Source organism: Ciconia boyciana, chromosome 3, assembly GCF_034638445.1.
Source record: "Ciconia boyciana chromosome 3, ASM3463844v1, whole genome shotgun sequence".
Taxonomy (NCBI): Eukaryota; Metazoa; Chordata; class Aves; order Ciconiiformes; family Ciconiidae; genus Ciconia; species Ciconia boyciana.
In genome coordinates this window covers 85,782,555-85,802,957 of record NC_132936.1, presented here as the reverse complement: position 1 = coordinate 85,802,957, position 20,403 = coordinate 85,782,555, and the positions used below count along the sequence as shown (strand labels likewise).

Below are 20,403 nucleotides of genomic sequence, written 5' to 3'. Positions count from 1 at the left end.
GTGAACTAGGACTGGAAAACCAAATTTAGGAAATATTATGAATTCAGTAGGAATATTTACTGCTGAAGAACAAAAATCTCTTAGAATAAATAATGCAATGTTTCAAAAAGATAGGTACAAAAGTTATCTTTAAAACTTAATTTTTATTGTGAGCACGTTATCTGAAGTGCAATTCTTCCACTGACTTTGTGGGAAAGAACTGGGGCACACACTTAGGAGAATAATTTTGAGCATCTCCAATTCAGTTTTTTCTTCTTGGAGTAACATCCTGCCAAAACTAAATTGTTAAACACTACCTTGGACTCCCTGTGCACTCTGCAAAAATCTCCACTGTAATTTAGCAGTACCTTGATTTGTGAAACCTTATCATTAAATTGCCTTTCTCTGTCCTTATCTTTTACGGCCTTCTTAGAAGCTTCTAAGAAACTGTATTATTTACAAAGTGACCTAGGGCTTGCATTTCTTTTGTATTTTAAATGTCATACAGTAGGCAACTCTCCTGACAGGCGTTTTTCTCTGTTATTATTTAAGTACTTGGGTAAATGTTTTTCAACAAATTGACATGTCTATGTCGTCAGCTGTGCACTGATTTAGGACATGGTTGCTTCAGGTCACCATCTCCCACATTGTCTTCTCTGTGACAAATTAGTTCCTATGGAAGTCTTATCATTCCACATAGCCTTATTCCATATCATCCTTTTTCTAATGCCAGCTACATTGGTGAGAGGAGTCTTTCATCAATTACTGAAGTCACAAACATTTGAGAATTAGCATTTTATCTGTGTTAGGAGAACATTTAGAGTAGGAAAATAAATGCAAATTGCATACATCTAGCAGTATTTTAAAATGGTTAAAATAATATAAAATAAAATATTTTATATGTTGCAAAATATTAAAGAAACAAGTAGCATTAAAAGGGAACAAATAAGGAAAGTGTAATGGGAGGGTAGAAAGAAGGTGTAATTCCCTACTTTTAAGAAAAACTTTCTTGAGACTATGAACTTCTTCAGTATATTTGTGTCTTGTACAAGTTTCTAGTTATACAGTTATCTCCTTCTTCCAGGTTTTTCAAGGAAGAGCACTTTTAAAAACCATACTTAGAAAAGTAAGAGCTAAATGATGCACCGCATGACTTACAGCAAATTTTGGCAGGGAAAAATCTCTCTATTACAGTTTGTTTGCATTTTCAGTATGTTTATGCATTCAAATCAAGGTGGAACAATAAAGTAATATTAGAAGATAGAGAAAAGAAACTGACCAATACCTCTCAGGGTACACCTCTGCTGATAACATATAAAGAATTGGCATAAAGCCTGGTTTGAGAAGTATTCATCTGTTTTTGCTGAGGGCTAAATTGTTCACTGCTGTGTTAATGGCCACTTTAAATAAAATAAAAGAGGAAAAAAAAGGGATGAAAAGATCATTTTAAAAGCACACCTTATAAACCTGTTGAAAAGGAAGACTGTACTCCGGATGACACGTGCTGTACGGGATTCTTCATTCTGAGATCTGGACAATGTTAAACCATCATCCATGTGACCTTCATGGTGCATTATTGCCTGCAATACAAAAACAAAAAGCAGTCACTGCAAAATGAAACATTATTTACAAATAAGAAATATGAAAACTCACATAGTAAGGCAGGCTAGGAAATGATGAAGGCACATACAAAAAAAAAAAAAAATTTAATTAAAAACAGATAATCCCATGTTTTACTTCCTTGTGACCAAGGACACACTTGTACTGAGCCAGCAGGTTCAGTGCCATAATAATCTCAAAGCCACAGCTTCTGTATACAATATACTTTATTTAAAAAAAAAAAAAAAATCAAGTCTATGGGGTTTTGTTTGTTGTTTGTTTTTGTCAACCCTAAAAATAGTTCCTTTACACAGCAGCAGATGCCTAAAATACAGACAAGGTCAAAACAGGTATTCTTTACTGGTCCTGATTTCCAAGGATGTTATGGGCCTTCTTTTCTATGCCTTGAGTCACTACCAATAACTTACAGTTTTTCATGTTTAGTTATTATGGCACTGAAGGTATTCAGTCCAATCTACATAAATACTTTAAACTATTTTAGGTAAAAATGTTTTTCTCATACACACACACACGTATACACACACACACAATTTATATTACCTACATGACTAAATTATTCAATGATGTATCTTATTTTGAATTATTTTAGAAATAAGTATTACAATTATTATAATTATATTAGTATTATAATCACTACAATTTTACATGTCTATAAACACTGTTTCCTAAATATATATTGTTTTTATATAACATTTATAGAATATATATATGTGTGTGTATATATACACACACATATATGATACAGACAAATTTTTATATATATATATATATACACATAAATATACATATGTATATTTACATAATGTATACATACATAAATATACATATATATATATATATACATAAAATTATAAGGCATGACCTTCCAAGTGTACCAGATGTTGCTCCAGCTTTGTAGTTCTGGCATGTAAAACAATCACAGAAAATACTACAGTGTGGATAAACATCACTTTTTATTTTATTTTATTTTTTAAAGGAAGGCTAAAACATATTTCCTTGATGAGAAATAATTTTCTGCAAAGTTATAAATTTACAATAAATACTAACACAAACGTAGCTTCTGGAAGACATGTTGTAAAAGAATCTTTTTCCTACTTTATTATGCTGAGCTAGCATTCTGCTTGGCCATGGTTATTCTTTAAAAGAAGAAATCCCTCAGGGCTCAAGACTTGAACATTCCAGCCCAAAAAGTAATAAACTCACAATGTGGAAAGAAAAGACTTTGAACCAAAAGCCTTCTCAATCCAAACTGCAGCACATTGAAGAAAGGAAATTTAGCATATTCTACAGGCTATTACTAATATTTTAGTTTGACATCAAATATATCCAGATTTATCAATGTTTGTGGGTTAATGTCTATAGGCTAACAAACATGTGCACTTTGTTTGGCTTTCAGTTTAAGAAGTCAGTACATCACGTAACTCTTCAATGTGACTGAAAAAAAAAAACCTTTCACAATGAAACAAGGACATGCTTAAAATACTTGAAATCCAGAAATTAGCTGTCTTCTTGATTTCCCCCCTGCCCTATCAGACTGTGACTGAATGAAATGCATTCCTATTTACAGTCTTACCTTCCGCTGCACAGAACCCATTCTTACAGACTTTGCATCAGCAGACTGGTATGTCAGCCATAAGCCTGTATCTACGTGTTGTATGAAGCATATTGAATCCCCGTATTTTATTTCAGGTGCTCCCATTCCATCCACCTCTTTTCTTGTCCCTATGTCCAACTTTTCCTGAAGAAAAAGAAAAAAAATTTATACAAGAACAATAACCAACATGTTAATATTTGCATAAAATATTGAATACTAGGTAATTGTCCAGAACAGGACGTAAATAATATTTGAGCTCCTTCTTTAATGAAACGATTAAAAACTGGCAAAAGTGTAACTTCTAGTTAAATATTTAGGAAAAAGATGGAGAGAGAGATCTCATCCACGCAAAAATCTAGCTTATTACACTAGGAAAGCCAGATGTATTCATTTCACCTGCCTAGGAAAGAACTAGGATCATAATTGACCATACCTGTCATTACTGAAACATAAAAGCTTACAAAACAAGGCCAAATACACTTAATTCCCTAGCTGAACCAGGCATTCACATCCAGAAGCTTTTTCTTGGTGGTTTTTTTTTTTTTTTCCAGCCTGGAAAAGATGAGAACCTCTCTACAATTTATTTCTGACAGTCACAGAGAGACGGTCTTTAACCTGTCACTGCCCATTGCTGCCCAACAATGGGCTCAGTATTTCCTGAGAAAAGAAATCCATTTCTGTGTGTATGTGACTGGCCTATTGACATGCTGTAGAAGAAGAATGGCATGACCATGCGTCAGTCCAGCTGGTGTCCTATACAGACAGCAGTCGTTTCAGGAGAGGAAATTTAGTATCCCAAACACTATAGTTTGTAACTGTAATTTGAGGGAACTGTATTCCCCAATATCTAGCTCTTCTAAGAACTAACTCCTTCCCCACAGGCACCAGTTTATAAGACAAACAGCCTACACACCCTGGTTCATGGCAAATCATCCATTTAATCTCTCCAAAAGCATATGGTTCAACCGACTGATATACCTCTTGTCCGCCTGCACTAGTTGTTAAATCCAAAGGTAAGTGTGGAAAAAACATGTTACAAAGGATCAGTATATATCTTGTTAACTGTAGGAAGGATGTTAATGTATTTATGCCCAAAACTTCTCAGGGGACTTTGACCTTCTTCACTGCAAGTTCCTGAGGTTTTCGCCACCAGCTCCATTTTAGGAAAAAATCTTCTCCATTGAGAGTAACCAAAAGCACTTTGACTCATTAGTTCTGATTCATGTAATCAAGTTATTGATATAGAAACTATTCATTATTCTGGGAGGAGAGGGAATACATCACAGTTGTTGCAGTTGAAGCTGAGACTACTATAATACTGCAGTTGCTGGTTTGCTCTCCCTTTCACAACTTCAACAGTGCAGGCAGGTTCACCAGTGCAGTAACTCCCTGTATTCTGCTTCTATATATGCTCACACGTGCCCAGATAAGAGGCTGCTTAATTTTCACCACTTTCCAAAAAATAATCTGTGGAAATCGCAGGCTGTACATTCAGCCTATTTTAGGCTGTACATTCAGGGTGCGAGATGATCCCTTTAACAAAATACAGCTTCAACCTTCTCTGCTTCTCTGATCAGCAGTGGAGGACAAGCCACTTCCTTCAGTTCCTCAGAGTAATGTCACAAATAATGAGACAAAAACTTCTAAATGTTCTATCCTACTACAACCAGGAAAGATTAGGAGAATGATTACACCACACACATGTGCCTTGACAATTTGGGCAGACAGCTTCACTGTAAAAGATGACAAAGACTGGGTTTGAAATGAACAGAAATCAATCTCTAATTTATTAAAGGATTTTAAAAAGCATTTATTAAGTAAAGGGAGATGACATGTAACTAGATTTTCACCCTACAATTATGAATGCATTTTGAAGCACTTAAAAAAAAAAATTAATACTCAGGTGAAATTTTTATTATTACTTTTCATAACACTAAGCTTCCAGATAGAATATATTCATCAGTTCAGATTATTAAACTGTTTCTGGATACAGATGTTAATTTCACTATCTTGTAAATGTCTGACTCCTTAAGTGTTGAAATTCTTATTAAAATCTTGTCCATTGATACATGGTAATAATTGATTTATTAATACATCTGATGCCAATTACTGAGTTATTGTGTGCTTCTATTTCACTATTAATTCATTGTTTTGTTTATATCATTTCTCTATAATGTTGTATTCAATTCTTCTATTCAATTCAAAAGCTAGCACAAATAACCTGAATGTAATAACAGTTGGAAATTGAAAAGCTACTAATAATAGGACATTGTACACAAATGAAGATACAGGAAAAAATAAATTAGGCCCTGCTATCACATGAAGAAATTACAGCCTGATTTCAAGCTCTAGTCTTTTGAATTATCTTCATAACTAGAAGATAGTGTGAACCTGTGTGAACATACTGTGCTTCTACATTGTAAGATTTTCTTTCTTTCCAAGTCTACCTCCTGACAACCAACTTTAGATATGAATATATGAATTCACAAATTTTCTCAGAAAGCACTGTCAGTAAAATAAGGGATTATTAATTTAACATATTATTCCATAATTTCTTTAAAATCTACTGACTATAACAGAGATTGAAGTGGTTTGATATTGCAGTCTTCATTCCAATTAGAATTAACATTAAATTTACTTAGCATAAAAATTGCAATGCCAACAATTTGCCAAACAAGATCTCTGTCCTCACCTATGTAAGTACACTGACAACTCTGTGTCTAAGTTTAGAGCTCAGACTGAATTCAATCACATTCAGTTGAGCTCCTTCCTGCAAATAAGTGTAACAGCCAGGAAAGCATACAGTAAAAGTTGGATTGAATATAGGAGAGACGATGGAAAGCTAGGGGATAGTGTGGGGGCAGCAGGCATTAGAGCATCCATTTGGGAACTTCAAGACGAGCTTTTTTGGGGAGTGAACAGGAACCACAAATTGTTTATAAAGGGGAAGATTTGAATGGAGTGCTGGATTCATGCCAATAAACAGCAGGTAGTTGAGAAAGTACATATAATGAATCAAATCTCATTATCTATTGTAAAACAGTTCATCAGTGAAAATCAGGATCTGAAAAACATCAGAAATCACCATGTCACCATTTAATAATTGCATACTGGTATAAACATTACATGATGCAAGTTTCCAGCCCACTACACTCTTACCATAACCTGTCATTGCATAACCATCTGCTACTTCTTCCTAAAGCATATTTACAAAGAAAAGCTTCAGTTTTATTTGCAGTCTAGGCCCATTCTCAGACCATCAACTTTTTCTAAAAAAGGTCAGAAGTCTTGATTGATTACACTGGAACAAACAGAAACAATTGGATTTTGCCACAGTCTGTAAACCACCTCAGTAATGCAAAGCAACAAGAATGCATTGGAAATGAACAGGTTTATTGAAAAATATGCTAGACTTTCTCCAGAAGGACGTGTTCTTTATAAACAGTTTTTATTCCATGCATATAAGAATACAAGCCAATCTTCCCACATTTTTTGTGGGCTAAATGGACAACATAATTTTAAATGGTTTTATCTTAATGTTGAAAAAAATTATTCTGTGAAGCTTAGCATTAAATGCGTTATTTCACTCTAATGCTTCTGTTTAGTTCCTTATAACATTCCGAAAAGGATTCCCATGATTAAGGCTTGTCCTTTCAATTTTATCTCTTGTCATCTGACCCAACCCGTACCTTCTGTGGCACACTTTCAGGACTGACATTCTAGCAGATCTCACTGACTGGAAGAAGGTAATTCATGACTGCTTTTTAAGCTGACATTAATATATTTCCTATTAAATTTTATTAAGAAACAGGTGAAGATATAAAAATACAGGCCATAACATTTTAATAAAATTGATGTATTTCTGTCCACTGGAAGAGACTGTGGACAGGAAAAGCAGACTTTATACAGAATGTATAAACATTTCTACATTAGGAAAGTTACCTTATTTCAGTGGAAAAGTGATATTAAGCTAACACTTTTTATCAAAAAGAATCAACATTTAGCAAATGTGAGAGAAAAAAAAAATCCATAGAACTTAAGCACTACAAAGTCAAGTCTATAAAAGAGCCGTATATTTGGGGAATAAATTGTAGATATCTGTGGACATCCTGTGCTGAGTGAAGCACAGGAGAGAAAAAAAGAAACTTATCAATTTCAGATGCTTGAAAGGCTAATATAATTCTCATTTAATGAAAATTATTAGGGTAATATATAATAAACAGAGCATAAAGCCCAATTCCCAGAAAAAAAATTAAGAGACTATTAGCTCTTCAGAATAGCCGTATCTTCTGAGTGCTGTTTAGCTTGTGATGTTTTTAAGCTTTCACATTTCTTTATTTTGATGAAATATTTAAAGAATGTTAACACGTAAGAAGATTCTGATCTAATTTTTCAACTCCTGTACCAGAATGTTGTGTTTTGTCAAAAAAAAAAAAGAAGTACGTGTGTGTGTGTGTGTGTGTGTGCATTACTTTGAGCATCTGAGAAAAGTATTCTGGTTCTTATAAGACATCTTATAAAAAACTTCAGCTTTCTGGTTCTCTTCAGCTTATTTTTTAAATGCAGTACTGGCAAGCTAATGTGTTTAAAATTATGAGTAAGGCCCTTGCAAATAATGTTAAAAACAACAATAAATTTTGAGCATTTATATTTGCATCTGAATCTTCAGATTTACAGTGGATACATTTTCAATATTTTCTCTGCAAACATGAAAGCTGCTTTTCATTTGGAAATTGAAATCATCATCGACTCACATGCCTGAAGGAACTGAGTCTTTAACACTGCAAATAAGGGTATTCTTCCCCCATATCTGGTTTTGCCTATTTAGAGTTAACTTATCTCCTGTAGCACAACAAGTGGGATCTTTAGATTCCACCTAAAAAGTAGTGGAAGGAAAAATTATGACTGTGGCAAAAAAGGACTGAAATTGCTATAAGAAAGATCTAGCCACTTGACATACTCCCACTATTAATGCTCTGTATTCAACAGACAAGATTAGGGGCTGCCTCTTATCCAGGAACAATTATTCTGGGCTAACTACATGCAACAACACAAGTGAAAGGTTGGTGTTCATACATGCTCGGACGAAAAGACACCCCTAAAGCTGCCTTCTCTACAGAAGTCTTTCTAGAACTGCTATAATTTTGAAATATTTATTTAACACTCTTTTCCAGAAAGGGAAGGCACCTAAAAATTTTTAATGCCTGTATCCTAATAAAGTGAAACATTACACTCCTTTAAGAAGTCCTAAGCAGGAGACTGGATTCATCCTCAGCAATTAAGAGAAAACCATATACTCTTCCCCTGTGGCATCTCCAGAATTCCTTCCAAATAAGTCTTTAGTTAAAATGCATGCTGATCTCCACAAAATTAATATCAAATATGATCTTCCAAACTTCCAATTTATTTGAAAATTCATATTTAAATATCAGTAAGATTATATCTGTCACATGCTGATTAGCATATAGACCCCTCTTAAAATACTCTCATGTTACTTCAAGAATTGACTACCATAACATGTTTCTACATGCCCCAAAGCCTTTAATCTCTGCTTTCCTCATCATAGAATAGGTTTGGTCACTTAAGAATAACTAAATCAAAAAATGTTAACTTTTTTTTTTAACATGGTAGAACAAAACCACTTCAAAATATAAATCTTCAAAATACTTCCAAATAAGACTTCCAAACTCAGGTTGAAAAAAACAAGTTAAGAAACTTCAAATACAACATTGTCTAATCTCCAAAACACATGTGCATATGCTACTTAGAAAATAGAGACAAACCAACCTTCTCCATATCAACAAAAGATACTCTGTATTGCTAACAATTCTTGTCTTCAAGTATTTTGTGGACTTAATAATCCATGTAACAGTAGAGCACAGTATATTGTTCCACTCTTTTTGGAGTAATCCCAACGGAAGACTCCATCTTGAGAATCAGTGAATGAATTATTTTATTCCTCTTGCTTCAAAGGAGAATACCTGTTGAGATCTATAGTAACTGCAACAGGAACTCCCCAATATAGTTGCACTGCATTGCCCTAAAATATTTAAGTATTTCTATGGCTTTTCTAACTGGTTTAAAAAAAATACACTGTCTAGGTCTCCAAACAATCACCTAAACTAAAGTCTTTGTTATCAGAGTGCAAAAGTCTATATACCTGCTTTCAGGTATATATTAATTTCTTATCTTCCCAAGCAGACAAATAATTAAAAATATATAAAGTAATTGCTACAGAGAAGTTACTGAATAATTCTGTTTATGATTACTATATATTTTAGAAGATAAATTAAAAAAAAAGAAAACACTTGGAAAATTTTCAGCAACATCATGCTGCAGGTGAAAAGTATGAGATATCAAAGGATATTAAAGAATTTCTCATAGCATCATTTTAAACTGTTTACCCACTATACAAAGTACTATTCTGAACTTGAAATGCTTATTGAAGGTGTCAAATGAAAATTCAAACTATGGCAACTTTAAATTAGACTACAGTAAAGTATCTAATTAAAGAAATCCTGATTTTCCAATTTAATTTAAATAACACACAGTACTATAAATTTTTCCTATGTCAGCCAACAGATATAAGCAGTCAAGTACTAGTGAAGTTCATCAGAAAAAACAAATAAGAAATGACGAAACTGTTAAAAAGTGGGCAAGCAGTGAAATAAAACAAAAAAACCACACAAACAAACAGCCTGGCAGCATGACCCAATGAAAGTATGATAAAAGAAGCTTTCTAGATATTAATTATACTGAGGTGGGTTTTTTTTAATCACTGAAAAGGTAGAAGGCTCTGATAATTCATGCAATAGGAAAGATCTAAATCTTGCTTACTAAGGAGATTGGAATTACTACTAGTTATATTAATGCTGCACTGATTCCATACCTTGGAAGACCGAAAACAGAATGCCGTAGATTTTACATCCGCTTTTTCTTTGTCTGTAAGAAGAAGACTCTTGTCATCCAGGAGACTTAAATATTTTCCTGTTGTTATATGTCTTAGTCTGAATGGCTGTCCCCATCTAATGTGGCTGCCACTCCACCTAAGAAAGTTCATAGGAAACGTTTGGTTTTTTTAAAACAAAACATAGAGTTTCACTACTGGCAAAAATATTTTAAAGTACATTACATTGCCAACTAGTTGGTAAAATGATAAAATTCTAAATGTTGGATTCTCAGCAAGAAAATGGCTACTTTGTGGTTATTGGCTATAAAACCATTCTAATAAATAATCTTAACCTCTTCCTTTGCACAGGCTGCCTTGGTTCAGACTGAATTCCTCTTGAGAGAAGATACAGACCGCCTACAGAAAAGGAGGCTTCTGCTGTACACAAAGAGCTTAGATCTGCCAGTTTCCTCTCCAACACTTCATTTAGCAGCAGCTGGGTTTGTTCACTCTCCTTTCAGCAGTCAGCACAATTTAGGCCCACTTTGAATAGTGTGCAAAAAATAAAATATCAAAATAAATAAATAAATAAATAAATAAATAAATAAATAAAACCCCTCATAAAATAAATTTTAAAAATTATTAAGCAAAGACTGGTCCAGAGTCTTCATATTCTATAGGAGGAAATGAAGGAAGAAAGGCAAAGACTTTCTATCTAAGCTCCCCAAGAACTCCTCAAGTTGAAATATAGGTTGCCAGTTCCTAACTTCCTGCCTTAAACTGAAAAGTCGGCTCTCCTGTTCTTTCTGATTAAATCCTGAAGATAAACTTGTGTAGAGATTACTAAGGAGGATGCATTTCACAAAGCCTTTTCAGAAGGCTTCTCGAATATTCCTTAGACTGGAAAATTGCCACAGCTAGGATGTGTTCCTGCATCTTCACAAAACTTTCCTCAGTCTTATATCTTCAAAAGTTTACACTTTAGATGTATGTGCACACTGCTTTTTGGAGAGGAAATCATATATTTATTTTGTGTTTGTAAAATGCCCATCATAATCGAGTTACAACATACTGCCGAGGTATTGATGTCCACAAATACTAGTAATTCTCTATGCTCACTGTGGCTTGAAATAGCTTAAAATTATCAATGAATGTTCACATAATAGCAATGAAATATACAAACACATCCTTATGAACTTAACCTGATTATAAACTTACTTCCATATCAGAATTTTGTATTACTGCATCTTCTAGCTTGCATTTAAAGTAATTCCAGGTACAGCATTTAAAAACATTAGAAGTTTTTATGCATATGTTTTGTATCTATTCATGTACTAGTCTGAAAATCCCTTAAGCTAGCACTTACACAGGTTTAAGTCATTTTTGTTTTCCCTGACACATACATGTAGCAGATTAAAGCACTTACCTATTCAATACAAATATCCATTTGTTTAAGCCTGTCTTCACAAGAGTTGGCCATAGCGTATGCAAAGTATGCAAAACTGATTTGGCAGACATTTTTAAAGTGCAGGAGTTTTTAAAATGCAAGAGCAATACCTGGCTTCTGTTTTGTAACAGGATTTATTACACTCCACTTGTTAAACTTCTAAATATTTTTAGTTATTGGTTTTAAAGGGGCCAAAAGAATGAAGAGGTTTTCCCTCAACTGTTTTCTTTTGTAAACTACATAGTCTCTTCTGTTTAAGTTGAGGGGAGAGGACTTTGGGGAGGAAGGAAATATGGAAGCTTTTTATGTTAGAAATGTTGGGGGTTTTTTTCTGTCTTCTGCACAGAAAAGTCAATATACTCCACAAAAGCACATCTAAGAATCAGTGTTCTAGCACAACTTCTGCTTCTCAATTAAGTAAAATGTCAGGTCATGAATCTCAGCTATTGGATTGCTGAGTCTGGCAAAACACATCAGCTCTGCACCTTTCATATTATGGGCCATGCTGGGGAGCTGCCTTTTCTCTAGTCTGATTCAATTTTCTCTTGGACCCAATAGCTATGGTCTATACGAAAAAGAAACTAATAAATGCAGTGCAATTGAGTCATGCCCCCAGGATAGGAAAAAGGACAATTCATGTGCACGTACAAGAAAAGCCTTTTGAGCAGAAAGTATCTTCTGAAGCCATTTCTGACTACTAAAAATTCTTTTCTGCAATGTGAGAATATGGTCCCTGCCACCTTTTGGGAAAGAAAGCAATGCTGAGCAATAGCATCTGGTGTCCCATGGCAGCACATCCCAAGAGGCAGTCTGCACATACAGGCTGCCCAGGCAATTTTTATGAGAGTTCTCCACTAACGAGGACAGTTCAGAAACAATGATTCCTTCAGAATCATATAAAATGAACAGAATTAATACTATATTTGCAGGCATTCTGGGAAGGACTAGAACTGATGGAGGAATTCAGGCATGCATATACTAAGTTACAAATTGAAGCATCTGCATGAATAGTAATGTGCCTGCAATTCAGCAACAAATGCATATAGCTATTAGAATATCATGCAGGAAAATAGGGAGGTGAGGGACTTGTAGGGGAGTGTTATTCTTGGGATTTTATTTGGGTTTTTTTCCTCTAAGAAACTCGTGTTCCTTAAAAAGAAAGGTTACTGCTGCCTTTGCTTAGTTGTTTTGACAGTTCTCACAATTTCTCTCAGTCATATACGTTCAAATGTTTACACTGCAAAAGTTTGTATACAATGCCTGTCAAAGTGAGATATATGACAGTTGTAACAGAAACCTGTAATTTCTTAAATCTCTACTTTGCTCCAGTACCACTGCTTATTAAGGAAGTACATGCAATGAGGAAAATAAAAAGCCAGAGATCCTTCCACAGTTTCATTGTCGTCACTTAAACACTTTCAAGGTCAATGTTAGTCCAAAGCAAAAATCTCACTGCCCTATCAATGACATTTAGCATCATCCTATTAAATAAAATGCACAAACAGAAAACAGCATCATTAGGGTGTAACCTTTCCCTAAACTGCTCTGATTTAATCTCTAAAAAGCAATCATTGATTAGTCACTAGAAATTTTATCACAAGCACATATTGTAATACAATTTAAGTGAAATTTTACAGTGCAATTACCTTAACAAACAGGGCACAATTCCTTACTACCATTCCAACACTCATGCAAGGTAGCATTTTTTCTGCAAATATTTTGCCTTTAAGGACATCCGAATGGCTTAAACAACTTAGGGGGTGGCACACATGAATTACTATAATTGGAACTGTTTTCCTTAAAAATGTCACATATATGTGCAAAAAAGGTAAATTGTGAATTCGCTGACAGCTATAACAACTTCAAAAACATAATCAGAACACACACAGCATGTGTGCTAACACGCGCTCTGTACAGGAAGTTGTTTAATTTTTCATGAAAGTGTTATAGTGCACTTTTTGAAGATTATTTTAGTATTATCTGTCTGGTTTTGTAGTTACCAATCTGATTTTATAGGAATACTCTTACTAAAGAGAAAGCACCCTGCCAAACTGACTTCTTTTTCTGAGAGAGATTTTACTTACGCAACTCTTAGAGTCTCTAGTCGCCACAGGGAACGAGCATGAATTGACACAGCACCACCTTCATAGTGGACAGTTCTGAAACCCAAGCAAAGGCACAGACTAAATGCTCAGCTCTGTTGTAAGAATTCATAATATTTATTTGTTCATCTAACTACATCTCTCATTTACCAGACTGCCAAAACAATTATTGCAACTGTCAGATTCAAAGGTTATCATATTCAAAACCAGCTCTTCTCAATTAAACCTTCAGACCTAGTTACTCAAACATATTTTGTTTTCATTGTCTTTAGCATCCATTATTGTGATATTCATAACAACGAGATTTATACAATGTTTGCTTAGACATCTTTCTTAGTGTTTTAAGGATAGAGAATGCGGGGTGGGGGGGAAGCAATAACGTGATAATTACAATACTTCTAGGTTCTAACAAAAAACAAATACCAAACGATGATAAAGATTTGTGATCGCTGCATATGTCTCACAAGAAAGGTAGTGTTTTCTCAGAGCTTATACTATTAAAATAACCATGAAACTCATTACACTGAATTATGAAGAGTCACCTATTTGGCATTGTATTTCATTGTCGTAGCACCTGAAGTTTCACAACCACACTGATACGGTCTTCACACAGCTCAGATGTTAACAGTTCCCTATTTCCAGATTTTGATATGTAGTTCTAGTATATGGCCTAGATATAGTTCCTGCATATGGACAGAAATCTGAGTGCTTCTGAAACAATCAACTGAGCCTAAAAAAATGTTGGGTTCCCCCCCCCCCCCCCCCATTATTCTAAGCACAGATAAGTGATATATATTGGATCCACAAAATGGTTTAGATCTTATGGTCACCAAAAGCCTCGAGTTAGGTAACCTGGCTTCTCTTCAAAGCAAACACTGAGGAATGTGGTGAGTATTAAGCACTGCCACTCTAGATTTAGGCAGCCATTCTTTGGACTGCTTCCTGCCTGCACATTTACTTCTGCCCTAAGACACTGCCAGAATTTAAAAACCTAGGCCTTTCCATTGGGAAAATTAATAAAGGGGTCACTTATGCAAAGGAGCACTGTCACTATGCTTATCAGATCAAGCACATCAGGGAACACTGCCAATGAATGGCCTAGTTTTATAGATCCTGGAAAAGCTTATGGATTGAGTAAATAGTGTGATCTTCAGCCAAGATAAGGCACTGCCAAAAATAACCAGATGCATAACTTTAAGGAATATTAATATTGAAATTATAAGCATCTCACATCGTTTGTTAGAAGCAATTTTTTGAGGACCACAATTTTGGAATCAGGTACCTAGTACTTACTAGGCTTTAGCTTCCAAAGTCCTCTTGTGGATATAATACAGAGGGACTGAATGCTTAGCACAGAGAAAAACCCAGCATTGAAAGAGATGGTTCAAAACCAAAATAAATAGTGAGTTAGAATATAATTCTCAGTACTGTTAACAATACATGAAACTACAGATGTGCTAAAATTCATCTTGGAATATGCTAAAAAGTATAAAGAAAATAAACACTCCCAGATATTGCAAATTAATTAAGACAAATTATACAGGGGAAAAAATGAGTCAAAATACAAAAGAAATATTTCTTACTACAATTACAGAACAACTTACAATGAATATTCATGACCCATGTATAAATAGAAACTCTGGCACACGCTCCTTGTACCAAAAACAAGTTATAGGTGCATATATAAACATGTACAAACTCCTTTCCTTGACCTTATATCCAGCATTTTCTCCACGTATTATCTTAGTCATTTGCTGCAATGGTTGTCGTGCTAGAAGCAGCTGACAGGTATTAGTAAGTCTCTCATATCTCTCTCACAGAAGGGAATGAAATTCAAAGCCAATCTTATTTTTTATTGAAATTGACCTCCATTAGTATAATAAAATGCAAATGCTAAACAATCTTGCATTCAGCTGCTTCTCTGTTCAGACACTCTTCAGGCATTTGTTCAAGTTTTTGTTCTGCAACTAACAGACTGGGTTTATATTGTAACATCTAAACAATAACAGATCAGATGTCACACTGGTTGGTTTGTTTGGGTTGGGTGGATTGGTTGTTGGGGGGGGGGGCTGGGGATGGTTGTTGTTGGGTTTTTTTAAAGTTGAAACATTCTGATTACATCCTGGCTTATTTCAATATGAACCTCACTGACAAAAATGCATTTGGAATTCTTGCACTTGCATAATACAAAATTTAACAATTTTATTCTGCAGTTTTCAAGTCATTAAATACATAAGAAATCAGGTTGAAGCAAAGGCTTAAATTAATCAGAATATTTGATTTTTAAGTTGGTACCTTGTTACTTTTCAGGGATGAAATTCTCTCTCACACTGGAAACCCAGACGCTGTCACCAGTTTCTCAGTCTGAGTACTCTTTTGAAGCTAGCTTTGGATTACACATAGCAGTCAGATCAGTGTAATTTTAAACATCTAAAAAGCCTCTCATTGTGAACTTAAAAGAATGGCTTCTCATGGGGGAAGTAGTTTTCTGTTATGTGACTGTCCATCCATTATTTCCTTTCTCTGTTCTTTCAAAGGGAAACTTTGAATGGGTTTGGAATGGTTATGTAGGATGAGAAAATAGGAAAGACATAGAAGGGAAGAAATCCTAAATAAAAACATGCAATTTGTTTACCAAAGGAAATAAAAAGGATCCTGGGATTGTCTCTTATTTCCATATGAATTAATGGGTACAGTAGCAACAGAAGGGGCGAAGGCAGAAAGACAGTGATAGCACTTGAGGGATAAAAGTCAACAAGGCAGCAGCAAAGCCTCAGCAAAAGAATAAGTGACAGCAATCTGGAGGGGGACTGAGAAAGAGCTGGGGACTGGAGGGTTAGGGATCAAGGATCCCTACAGGGAAGCAAAAGGAGAAGCCCAGAGACTGGGGTCAAGGATGGAGCAGCAAGACTTTGTATGGGCAGGAAAGAAGATACACGCTACAAAAAACCAAGCTGGCACAAAGCACTAGAATAGGGTGTAAACTCTTGTGTCTTTAGCTAGATGTCATCTTCTCTACAGAAAATATGGTAAAGAAAAGGTGGCTTTGAATAAAAGATCTCTTTTTCATTGAAGGGCAAGTCACTTTGCCTTTACCATAACAGCATGCATACCAACCATTGCCCCAGAGCAGCTGAACAAATTCATAACATAGACCATCTCATACTTTTTTATTCTAAGAAATCCAAAGTTCATTTTTAACTCCTTTAATTAAAATAAATGTAGTAAACTGCTCTGAGATTGCTCAAACCAACTTCCTTAGAACTTGCTCTCTATAAGAACATTATTTGATAGGATGCACCTCATTTCTTTTTATGTACTCTTGACAACAGTTTAGTGCTGAAAAGGAAGTATGATTCATAACATTTTAATCCTTCCTGAAACTGACACTGGCAAGCCGTAGCAGATACTGATATTACTAGGTCAAATGAAACATTGCTTTTAATGACGTGTGAATAACCTACAAAAATTCTCTGACTATCAAAGAGTTACTACAGACTTACATTGATAGGACAGAAAAAATAAAATTTCAAGTTGCAAAGTGCACAGAAGATGCACCTTACTTGCCAAACAATAGAGAAAACCTGCAAATTACAAACAATTGTTGTGAAATTATAAATGATGTAAATGCATGAGGAAGGTACAAATAACAGCAGAAAAAGAGAGGACAACAAGAGCTACAATGAGTGGTGTTAGTCTTTCCCTAGAAAGCTCGGAATACCTTATACCTTCTGAGCCATACCCATAACACTAATTCCTGACATTTTCTTTCTGTTCTTTTCAAAACACTCTATTTATTTATTTATTTATTCTACATTTATGGAGTAAGGCTATTAACCACTTTTATTTCAAATGAAAATATCTATAAGGAATTCGGGACCTTTGAGAATTTTCAGTTCATCTTTACTATAAAACTTAATCTAGTCCATTAGTCGCTGTCGTGAAGTCATTTTTTTTGACTGACCTATGACTGTAAGTTAAATCTAAAACACCATTCTTTCCCTGACTCTGTCGTTAATCTGTTTAATTCCCCGTATTATAAACAGTCACTGGAGCTGGAAGTCGCCACCCGGCGTGCCCTCAGCGCCCGGCGGCGATTACAGCACCAAGGACAGCGCAGCCGCTCCCCGGCAGCCGCGGCGGGCGGCTCCCCCGCCCGCGCCAGGCAGCGCCGGCAGGACAAGGCAGCGGGGAACTCATCCTGCTCTCCCCGCCTTCTTCCTAGCACCCTCCTCCAGCTCTCCGAGATGAGATATAGAGGCATAGCGACGGTAAACACCAACAAGAAAGCCCGATATCCGAATCTCTCATCTCCAATTACAATAATGAATTAATTATACAGGTTTAAAATAGACTACCACGTATCGAAACCCCTGGAGAATCATTATTGAATTCATATTCTTATTAAAGTATTGTTGAGCAGAGAGAGGGCAATCATTTCAGCGAAATTCACTGACTACAAATGGGCATTAAATGAGGTTAAAATAAATTACATTAAATGACAGTGTTTTGATACTCCAGAAGTAGCCTTCGTTCAAGAACCTGTAAATGCTAAGTTCCACAGCAAGGAAATAATGGAGTAAAACTCAGTAACTTGGAATGAACCAGGGCGCCGTAAATATGGCATTAATAACCTAACAATATTGTACCTGGATTATACACAAATTATTAAATCCAAATAAGATGTCAAAGTTCAAGTTAAAGAAATTGTTCTACTCCCTTCAACAGCAGGCACAGCAGTTCTGTTTTTAATTTGAAAAATCAATCACTAAAGACATCTACGGATTTTTTCAAATTAATTTGAAAGGCAGGAATGACAAAACTGCTTCTGGAATTAGACTACACATATACATTCCCTCATGAAGGCCTATTCTGACTGGATGGTTTGAGAAACTGAAGTCTGTTCCACCTCAAGTGATACCTTGCAAAAGCCAGAAGCACTTTGCTCTCTCTCACAGGTAATTTCTTTCTGTAACAATATGTTTCTGAAGGGTCTAAATTGCACTGCAGTCATCACTTTCAAATACATATTGCAAATCAAAATCCAAATTACTTGCAACAGGAACGTTCATGGCCCCCTTCTACACTGGGAACTATGAATACTCACAGCCCTACTCCTGTGTGGACTTTAAGTTCTAGAAGACTATGAATGATGGTGGCATAATAAAGAGCAAGCATCACAACCCAATAAAAAAATAAACAAGTAATTTTTATTACATCCTTCCACTGCTCTCTGCCATTAGTTTTTAGGGACTTCTAAGTAAAAAAAAAAAGTAGTAATCAAAAATTCTAGTCATGCAAAGTACTGTATTAATAAATAGCTGACATTTTTACAGGAAAATAAAAATGACATGTATAATACAACAACGTCAAAAATGTAAAATAATTCCACTTCATTGAACAGTAAAAAAAAGGGGGCTGTTGACTGATTCAGTTGTGACAGGGAAAAAAATCAACTTGTTTAATACTTTTAAAATCTTTGCTGCACAACCTTAACTAAAAGAGTGAAACAATGATAAACAATTTCACAGAAGCACTTCATTGTACACTTGCTCTAAATACCAACTTCCACCATAATTAGAATAAATTTATTTATTCCTTTGATATTATAAATTCACAAGTGAAGACTCAATACTGTGATTACCAAATACGGGCTTAAGAACAAAAGAGAAAAAAAAAAAGGAAAAAAAAAGTGTCATAATTTCAACAGGAAAAGATGCCAAATGAAAGCAAAGACCATTTCAAGGTACCTGTAATATAAACAGTGATTTAAATCTTCTGCTGGATAACTGTGTACAACTCCCTGCCCAAAAAAGAAGTATTAAGAATGATTAACAAATTTCTCATGTATGAAACAGGAGGAAAAGGGTGGGAAAGGAGACTATGCAATCCTTTATTCCAAGAAAAAAATATATAAATCAAGGAAACTCTTGTAGGTCTGCCTCATTCCCATACACACAACTGACAGACCGCTTCTATCAGCTCATGTGATGGGAGCCAGGCCACAAACCATGCGGGCAGAGAGTGTAGGAAAAGGAGTCAAGACAAATACAGACTCCCAGCTGCTGTGCTGCTGCAGAAGTTTCCCCTGGCTTTGAAGATAAATAGAATCAAACTAACCACCAGAATAACACCAAGCTGATTATACTATGCCTTCTCTTGGATATCTATACCTACATTTATTTTTTTAATCTACCTGGAAATGCTTCTGAAATTTGAATTGAAGAGCTACAAAAACAACACTGCAAATTTAGGTCTAGCTTGCTATAGATAACTAAGGCATTTTAAACAATAAAAACACAGTTTAAGGATTCTATGCACAAGGCTTTAAACAGTGCCCTTAAACCAGCAACATACCTAACTAGAATGTGCAGTAAATTATATTTAATTCAGTGAAATTTCACATACTTAACCTTTTGCCTGTTCCTTTTTTGTTCTTTATCTGGGTCAGAGTGAGTGAAAACTACCAGGGTCATGCCCACTCTGCCTGTGGTGTTTCAAAAACACCACCACTATTTTTTTCCAATGTGATATCAAGTAAACCAACATATAACCAGAAACATCTCTGTTTGCACTGCTTCCAACTGGAATGCTTTTTAATTACAAAGCAAACTGAGTTTAGCAACTTAAGGGAGAATCTACTTGAAGGAAAGGTACATTTCTGAGTGGATAGGAACCCCCCAGCTTAGAGACTTCTGCCTGGTGAATAAGCCGCTACAGTTATTAAAACTTGTTTTAAGGTTTCTGATTCCAGCTAGATCTGTTTTGGGGG

The 20,403-nt window shown here is 35.1% G+C and overlaps 1 protein-coding gene across 1 annotated transcript in view; it reads right to left on the bottom strand.

Annotated features, from left to right (window-relative positions):
- The window catches only part of RYR2 (ryanodine receptor 2), a 437,742-nt gene that overhangs the window by 226,720 nt on the left and 190,619 nt on the right, over positions 1-20,403 (bottom strand). The window contains exons 12-15 of the mRNA XM_072857729.1: positions 13,614-13,688; positions 10,083-10,239; positions 3,173-3,337; positions 1,438-1,559 (exon numbers count right to left, since the gene is read on the bottom strand). Coding sequence (XP_072713830.1) covers positions 1,438-1,559; positions 3,173-3,337; positions 10,083-10,239; positions 13,614-13,688 — 519 coding nt within the window. The remainder of the gene's footprint in view (positions 1-1,437; positions 1,560-3,172; positions 3,338-10,082; positions 10,240-13,613; positions 13,689-20,403) is intronic.